Here is a 9522-nt window from a genome sequence, read left to right on the forward strand (position 1 = left end):
TAAAATGTAAACAATTATAATTTATTCCAAAGTATTTGATATCAAAGAAACAACCATCCTCCTAATATTGAATATGTGATAATATTATGTTTCCTTTACCGTAATTTTTTATTATTTTATAAAAATTAATTAAAATTTATATTGAAGTTAGTAAGGAAACGGGTACGGGTATGGGTACGAGATTATACCCGTTACCTGATAGGGATGGGGATGGGATAAAACTTTGATACCCGTTGGGTTTGGGTATGGGTATGGGTATGGGGATGAATTATTTTTACGGGAATGGGTATGGGATAGTGAAACCCGTCCGCGCCTCGCCCCGCCCCGTTGTCATCCCTAGTTGAACATTTCTTCTTGTGTACGGTTATTTTGTAGTTTCTTGCTCTTTGAGCAAATTTCCAGTTTAATCTAATCTGTGTCTAGATTCTTTTCATGGCACTGTGTTGTGTCTTTGGGCTTCCATTCCAGTATAATTTGGGATAACTGTAAAAGGTTAATTCTAATATACTTTATATTTGTGCTCTATTTTATACTATAAACATGAAGCTTTCTATAAATTAGAATTATTCTACTAAATTGAAACGTTACACGTAATCAACTAAAAATACATCAAAAAATATATCCTTAATTAGCATAAGTTGCATTTTCAGAAAAAACAGCTTGGACAAACAACAAGTTCATAAACTATAAAAAATATAAATATTAAACCTATGTAAGAGAGGAATTTATGCTAGACATGGCAAGAAAACTATTTATACAAAAAAAGTGTTTTCAGATCAATTAAATTCAACTATAGTTATTTATCAACTCTATTCTTGTCATAAGCATCCATCCTACTAAATAATGCCAACTTTATTGACAGATAATTTTTTTTTAAAATAATATAAAATGAGTTAAAAAAATTAAAACTCATGTCACTAGAAGAAAAATCCATTTCTAGACCACTTTAACATATTGCTTTGTTTGAATCTTGTACGACATTGCAATAAGAACAATTATAGTTTACTCAAGACAAATTATAGTTTCTGAGATTTTATTGTAAACAATTTTCCTACTCACATCACATAAGCCCACAAGATTTTTTAAAACGAAAATAAAAAACTCACTGTGCAATTACATTAATAAACGCATGGTGTCAACTGGGCGTATAAAAAAACCAATGCTACACTATAAGAAAAAAGCTAAAACCTTAAAGATTGAAAACACAAAGTGATGAAAGATTTACAAAATCCAAGTGATTTCAAACATATTTTATACAATATAAACCCAAAGAAAGTTGTCATAGTTAGGTTGGATAGGCCATGAGACTAATAAATAAAATGAGAGCAAACAAAAAGCGAAAAAAGAAAGGAAGAAAAGGTATAAAGAAGTTGCATGGGCAGACTTTTGTGGTGGTATAAGGATCATCATATCTAATGTCCTTCATGCCTCCTCTTTTGGATTTGAATACATGGATTCCCATTGCTTTGATGAGTGAGGTATCAAACAAACCTTCGTATGTAACCTCCACATGCTTCCACTCCTTTTCTGAAGCCATTTTCATCAGTTTATAACGGAACGGTAACACATGTAGATCAAAGAGCTGCATATGATCCAATTCTGGCATTATCACATCCGTATGATAACCAGCTTTATATTCTTGAACTTTGCCGTTGATTAACACCACGGGTCTAATGAAGTAAAAGTGGGTATCATCCCGTACAGATCCAATAAGGAAACAAAAAACTTTGGGAGGGAATTGATTACGAAACCAGAAAGAAATTGAAGGTCCCCTGCTTTCTTTCTCCAACCACTCGGGAATACATCCTCCTGGAAGCACAAATTTAGTCTTTCCAGCCTCGTGAAGTTGCTGCAAGCCACAGTTCATTGGAAATTCATTAAATGAACTATGTATTATCAAATCAATTTCATTAAAAACAAGACAAAAACCTGATTTAACAACATGCTTGAACTCGAGGAAGTCAATGATCTACAGTCTATCGCCCTGAACTCTCTCAAGTTTGGTGGAAGCCCTCTTATTTCCTGTAGATACTTGCAATAACTCACCTCAAGATCATCCAGGTGCTGAAATTCTTTGATGCACTCAGGAAGGAATGTGATATTAGTGTACGATAGGTTTAAATACGTAACTGTGGTCAACTGCGTAAAACCTGCTGAAAAAATATCATCATTCAGGTCACAAAGCTCAAAATCAAACGAACGTAGATTCGAAGATAACGTTGAGCCCACTTCTTCACCATCTTTTGAATTTATCCATTTCCACTCCTTGCATCGAGAAGCGTAAAAGGTAGTCAACGAAGACATCAAGGCACTGCTATTTAACTGAAGAAAATCACATGCCGCGTATAACTCATGGAGTCCGGTAAGATTTTGAAATGAAACTGGCAACTCTTTTATGGCGAGGTTAAGCAAATAAAGTTCTCTTATGTTTCCCATCTTTCCTAATATTTCTGGAAAATTCTCAAGACTGTAACAATATGGAAAATGAAGTACTTCAAGAGAGGGCAAGTTGAGAGGTGGAAATCTCCGAAGTTTTGTGCAACGTTGAGCTTTCAATATTTTAAGTTTATTCAGAAAACCAATTGAGTCGTCAAGTGCAATTAAACTCTCACACCGTTCAAATGAAAGTTTCTCCAGATTTGGGAGATCAGATAGGTCAGGCATCCGTGTTAAAAGTTGGCAATTGTCAAAATTCAACTCGGTTAAATTCTCGAACTTCTGCAAAGAAAATAATGGGAAGATAGAATAAGAAGAGTATGAATAATTTAAAAATGTTTTTATCATTTTACAAGATAAAGAATTTATTCTCTATACTTGCCTTTGATGAACCATGGAACCCAAATGACGTAAAAGGACTGTTAGGCAACTTGCATGTCACGAGTTTGTTGGAATGAAAATTTGATGGTAAACAATTTGAAGGGTATCCATGCCATTCCAGTATTCTCAAACTTTCTGGAAAATAATTGGGACCTTTGCAAAATTTACCATTTCGAATGATAAGTATTTTAAGGTTTTTCATCCTTCTGAAGGCGTTGGCATTCCATTCTAGCGTTTCTTCTTTCTCAGATATAGACAAATCCAGGCATATGATTTCAGTTTCGCTAGTTCCCTGATAATGAAAAGAGCCACACAAATCAACCAGTTTTGTCTATAGAAATTGTAAATCATCTAGAAAGAAAAAAGAAAAAACTATGACAGAGATATAAGATTAAAAAGAAAAATATATCAATTTGAGAAACAAAACCAATCATCTATGAGTCTCACTTACTGTGTTGTCCCTTAAAACTTGAATTATATCTTTAAGTAACCATAATCTCCTGCCCTTTCCTGGCTTTTTCGATGATTCTCTCCGGTCAATTTGTCTACCCATGTCCCCAATTAAATCATGCATTACAATTGTACCAGAGTAATAAATCTTAATGAGAGATTTTTGAACCAGCACCCCAATATGATATTTCATGCAGTCATCGTAGAGAGCACGAAGCATAACCTCAACCTCTGTCAATTCATATCCTTGGAAGCAACAAGCAATGTCAAGAAAAACACACTTCTCTTCTTCCTCCAAAGCATCGAAGCTTACTTTAAGAATCTCTAGGATTTGATTGTTAGGAATTCTTTTATATTGATTGATAGCAGATTTCCACTCTTCCACACTTTTTTCAAACAGGTTGGAACCAATTACTTCCAAAGCCAATGGAAGGCCAGAAGCATAAGTTACTACATCATTCAACACCTCCATGTAACTTGGATCAACCTGTTCCGTTTTGAAAGCTTTCCATGTAAGCAACTGAAGAGCATCATCTTTGTTCAATGTCTTGACACTATACGTTCTTTTGACCTGATGAGATGCAAGCAATTGTATATCTCGAGTTGTGATGATGACCCTGCTGCCGGGACCAAACCAATCGGGGCTTCCAACCAGTGCCTGTAACTGCTCACACCTATCAACGTCATCAAGAATCAACAGAACCTTCTTTGGTTTCCTTCTTTGTATCATTGAAATTCCTTGATGCTCACTTGTTAAGTTGATGTCCTTCGCCCCAAGTATGTTCGAAAGAAGAATGCTTTGGAGGTGTTCCAGCCCATGCTTTTTTGATTTCTCTCTCACGTTTTGAAGAAAACAACAACCATCAAAACGGTCAGCAATCAAATTATGAACTGCTAAAGCAAGGGTTGTTTTTCCTACGCCACCCATTCCATGGATCCCTATCATGTGGAATCCATCACCACATTCAACGTTTAGAAGCTTTCTTACTTCTAGCACTTGTGGCCCTAGTCCAACAGGGTAATCCGCAACATGTAAACGAGCAGGATTAATCTTGTGGCAGACCCGGTCAACAACACTCTCAATAAACTTGTATTCGTATCCATCACTATTTCAACAGAGAAGAAGGTTTTTGTGAAGTTGCACAACAGATAAAGGGAGAAAAGCAGTAAACTTCAATTTTCTTGGTTGTTTACAAAATCTTTCTCTCTAATTAATACACACCATACCATTCAACTAAATATCTCTACTTCTTACCATTCAACTAACTTTTTCCACTAAAAGCTTTGTCATTAAATTGAATCTGACAGGATAGAACAGAAAATAATTTGTACGGGTAAAGGTTAACAAGAATTTTAACGTTAAATTATTAGAGAAGTAAAACTTAATCCAAGAAAGTTATGGTATGGTAGTGTACCCGTCTTTGAAATGATAGCCAGACAAATCAGCTACTTGACGCAGAGCCATCTTCCATTTCTGCAACTTTTCCTTATCTTTGAACCTTCTCTGATGCTTAGTTAATGCTTCTCCATAACCACCTTTCTGGTGTCTGACATCAGAAGGTTGAACCTTATAGAAGACCGGTAAAACCAACTGTCCTTGGGTGTGGCAGTAATGGATGGTTGCGAGTTCATCCAAGCAGAAGGAGGAAGAAGCATAGTTTTGAGAGAGCACAACTATGGCAATCCTAGATTCTTCAATTGATTTCTGAAGTGCTGGTGTGATTTCCTCCCCGCTCTGAAGCTCCTCATCATCGATGAAAGTGTGAATTCCTCTGTTACAGAGAGCTTTGTAGAGATTGCCAGTAAAACCATATCGCGTGTCTTCCCCTCTAAAGCTGAGGAACACATCATAACCGAATCTTGGAGTCGCCATTGGAACAAAGTTTAGAGTGATAATGGTGAGCGTGTTGGAACTGTAAGTGGAATCAAACTGTGTATAAATAAGAAATTAGAAGAGTAAAGTGTAATGTAATGAAATACCAAACCATAATCAGCGTGGGATCTGTCGTTCATTAAGCGCGTGAAACTTTTGGAAAATATTTGTTTGCTCTCATTCTAATTTGCTTCACTTTTGGGTCAATGCTTACAATTGTGGTTCATTTTATAAAGATTATACACTTAAAACCACATAATTAACTGTGTTAGTTGTTTCACTTAATTTTCACAACTATATTTCCTGAAATATTAAGATTTATTTCTACATCAGTATGCTTAACTTAATTGTTAATTTTTTTTCTCACCTTTATCATTTACTTTTTCTTTTTTCAATCACTGTCTCTTTTCTCCTTATTCGTCACTCGCGTGTATTCTAAGGATGACTCGCGTGTATTCTGCCTCCATTGCCAATTTTGTGCAATAAACTATAGCAGCAGGAACTATGTTGTATATTAAACTGAAGAAGAAACCTTCCTTCTACCCTTATTTAATTATGATTTTTAAATGAAAACAATGAAAACCACGTTAATAAAAATAAAAGAAATCAAATATAAATTATTAATCCCTATTAATTTCCAAATCATAAGATGTTTTGTTGCAGTAAGCGGTGAAAGAAAGAAAAAATAGTGATAATGTTAAGCACGTTGGAACTGTAAGTGGAATCAAACTTTGAACAAATATGAAATTATGAGAGTGAAGTGCGTGGGACCTATCATCACCCATTAGTGTAAGCAATTGTGTTCACTTTTTGGAAAATAGGTCTTCACTTTTGGTCAATTCTTAAAATTGTGGTACATTATTATTATGATAATAAAAAATAATAAAATAAGAATTTGAATGGATGAGTGTTATTTATGAGATTAGTTCAAAGTAGTGGGGGGGGAAGATTTGTTTAATGGAGGGGTATTAATGGAGGTCTTCTATTTGGCCAACACTTTCTTGACAATAAATTATATATATATATATATATATATATATATATATATATATATATATATATATATATATATATATATATATATGGCACACACACCCTTTTAGTCAATAAATTAGACTAAAAGAGTGATCAATATATCTTTGGATCTACCTTTTAAATTAATCGACAACATGAACTAGTATACCTATGAACTGATCTTCTAGACTGATTAGCAAAACCGACTAATACATTTCTAGATGGATCTTCCAGACCAACTAACAAGATTGATCGGTTGTAAAAAAAAGTAAGATTAACATTTAGTCAATGATAACCTTGAATCAACCAACTAATGTTGATTAAGGTGTGATTGAGTCATAATTAGGTCAACAAAACGGTAAAAGCCTATAACAATTACTCTATATAAAGGTATCAGGTATGATTGTTGGAACACTCATTGATTACAACATTCAATAATATGTACTCAAACTCCTATACTTAAGCATTAAATTGAAACTGTTTGAGACGATCGGAACACTCTTCATATCAAACAAAGATAGAAGCGACTCGAAAATCGAGACATCGAGGAGTTGGAAGTGTTTGATTAATTCTATAGACACATTTTGGCATCACCGTGGTGCCGAACAAACATTTCTTTTACTTCCATGGGAATCATAAGGAATATGACGAGTAATATAGTCGAAGAAACATTTCTTTTACTTCCATGGGAACCATAAGTAATATGACGAGTAATATAGTAGTCGAAGAAGTCATCGAGCAACATATGGATCCCATGGCTATGATGCAAGAAATGAAGAGGGAGATGGAAGCAATGAGAAATAAGCATGAGAAATAAACATGACAATGGATTCCAGGTTTGAAATTATAAATTATGATTTTAAAATTTTAAAATTTTATAATTTCATAAATTAAAAATTTTATGTCTTTATAACTTTATAATTCCATATCACTTCTTTGCTAATAGAAAATATAAACTTATTAAATACTTAATATAAACCATAAAAATTTATTAGAATTCTCAAAATTTATCATGATTTAAAACGTAATCAAGCCAATAAGATGAGAGCTAAAAAAAAAAAAAAAAGGTAAAGAAAAAAAAAAAAAACAGTTGTGTATGGCCACAGACTATTGTGGTGGTGTAAGGATTATCATATCGAATGTCCTTCATGGTCCTTCTTTCCGTTTTCCCTACACGGATTCCCATTGCTTTGATGAGTTAGGTATGAAACAAATCTTGGAATGTAATGTCCACATGCTTCCACTCTTATTCTATAGTCTATCCAATTTTATAGTGATATGACCCTGTAGTACAGGAACATAATAAGACAAAGAACTTTGGGAGGGAATTTATCACAATTTAACAACATGCTTGAACCCAGTAAGATTAAGAAATGAAACTGGGAATTCTTCTATGGGAAATTCTACAAAGAAAGTTCCCTTATGTTTCCTAATATTACGGGGACATCACACACATAACTCAATTTACGCGGATGAAACTTCTCTCAAAAAATAAATAATCCCTATTCATTTCCAAATCATACGTTGGTTTGTTGGAATAAACTTCTCTGAGACACATGCCACAAAGCTCTTGATGAGAGTGGAATCCACGTTTTCATTGATGATGAGGGCATTCAGAGTGGAGAAGTAATAACACCAGAACTTAAAGTAAACTTAAAGTCTGTTTACATGAACTTGCAGTCATTCTTGATGTTGCCTGTCTTTTACAAGATGGAGAAGCATTGGCCAGACTACCCAAAAGGCTTCTTGAGGAACATAATATGGAGAATTGGAAGATGGCACTAAAAGAAGTAGCTAACCATTCATGATAAAACAGTTACATTTCATGACTTGATTGAGGACATGTGTAAAATTCAATTATGCTAAAATTTTCTCTCCAAGTATCATTATCTTATTCCACACCACATCAGCGCATAAGCTTTTTCAAAACAAAAACAAACTCACTACTGCAATCACATTAATAAATGCATGATGTCAGTTCTCCCCTAAAAAAAAAGGCTAAAACCTGAAAGATTGAAAACACAGAATCATAAAGTCATGAAGATTTACGAAATCCAAATGGATCAACCAATGTCAATTGATTTCAAATGTATTTTATACAACATAAACCCAAATAGAGTTGTCATAGTTGGGTAGGGTAGGCCATGAGACTTGTAAATAAAATGAGAGCTAAGAAAAAGCGAAAAAAGAAAGGAAGAAAAGTTATAAAGAAGTTGCATGGCCACACTTTTGTGGTGGTGTAAGTGTCAGGTTTTACAGAGGGGGTTTCACCGGGGAGAACAACACCAATGAGACCTGAGCCCAACCACATAAGACACTGACACCACTCTCAACCCAAAACCTTAAGGCAATGGGTTTATGGGCCTTGATCCTTATATGGTGCTCTACTTTCTCAATTCTGGTCAATGTGGGACTTAGACTCACACTTGGATTCCTAACATTCTCCCCCTCAAGGGTGAGTACCCCTTCTCGTACCGCCGTTCATCTTAACGGGACACGCTTACCTGGAAGCCTTGCCAGGAAGACTTTCGATACAGGGACCATACTGTACTCGTCTGAGCCGGTTTCAACCATCGGCTCTGATACCACTTGTCAGGTTTTACAGAGGGGGTTTCACCGGGGAGAACAACACCAATGAGACCTGAGCCCAACCACATAAGACACCATGTTATTTAATGTTTCGAATAAATCTCCTATTATGACGGGAGATGAATCTTTTCTTTAGTTGCATATTTTTCTCCTAGTTTAGTGGTAGGCATATCTGCATTTTTCTATTTCAGTGGCATTGCTGTAACTGCTAAACAGTTACCTTCTGTGTAAAGGCTTATTTAAAGCCAACGTTGCAATCAATAAAATATCTCTCATAAAAGTGAATATTGCAGACCTTATATAACAATTGGTATCAGAGCTCCGTAAGGGGCCTGATCCAGAGTGTGCACAGTAAAATTTAGTGGAAGAGAGTGACGAGAGAAAACAGCGTGAGTAAAAGTGAGAAGATGGCTGAAAAATTTGTGCAACCAGCCATCCCAAGGTTTGATGGCCATTATGATTTCTGGGCCATGACAATGGAAAATTTTCTACGAAGCAAAGAATTGTGGTCGCTCGTTGAGGAGGGAATTCCAACGCTTGGTGTTGCACCAACAGAAGCACAGAGGAGAAGCGTATCTGAAGCCAACCTTAAGGATTTGAAGGTGAAGAATTATTTGTTTCAAGCAATTGATAGGGAGATTCTTGAAACAATATTGGACAAGAGCACATCACAGGACATATGGAAATCCATGCAGCAGAAATATCAGGGGTCCACAAGGGTTAAGCGTTCTCAGCTTCAAGCTTTGCGTCGAGAGTTTGAACTGCTGGGAATGAAAGAA

General features: G+C 35.2%; 1 protein-coding gene across 1 annotated transcript; it reads right to left on the reverse strand.

Annotated features, from left to right (window-relative positions):
- Positions 1-1235: 1235 nt before the first annotated feature.
- Positions 1236-5297, reverse strand: LOC114181947 (TMV resistance protein N-like). Its single transcript, XM_028068636.1, has 5 exons — positions 4683-5297; positions 3269-4373; positions 2819-3109; positions 1930-2718; positions 1236-1849 (listed from the first exon to the last, which is right to left on the reverse strand). The coding sequence occupies exons 1-5, from the start codon at positions 5138-5140 to the stop codon at positions 1286-1288; spliced, it is 3207 nt and encodes a 1068-aa protein (XP_027924437.1). The 5' UTR covers positions 5141-5297; the 3' UTR covers positions 1236-1285.
- Positions 5298-9522: the final 4225 nt, after the last annotated feature.

The sequence above is a fragment of the Vigna unguiculata genome, chromosome 4, assembly GCF_004118075.2.
Source record: "Vigna unguiculata cultivar IT97K-499-35 chromosome 4, ASM411807v1, whole genome shotgun sequence".
Lineage (NCBI taxonomy): Eukaryota > Viridiplantae > Streptophyta > Magnoliopsida > Fabales > Fabaceae > Vigna > Vigna unguiculata.

Excerpts from the sequence above, each read along its gene's own strand:
- LOC114181947 (XM_028068636.1), bottom strand. The coding sequence starts at position 5,140 with ATGGCGACTCCAAGATTCGGTTATGATGTGTTCCTCAGCTTTAGAGGG. Across the intron at positions 3,110-3,268 it reads AAGTTTTAAGGGACAACACA|GGAACTAGCGAAACTGAAAT; the intron begins GTAAGTGAGACT and ends TTTCATTATCAG. Across the intron at positions 1,850-1,929 it reads CAAGCATGTTGTTAAATCAG|CAACTTCACGAGGCTGGAAA; the intron begins GTTTTTGTCTTG and ends TGTGGCTTGCAG.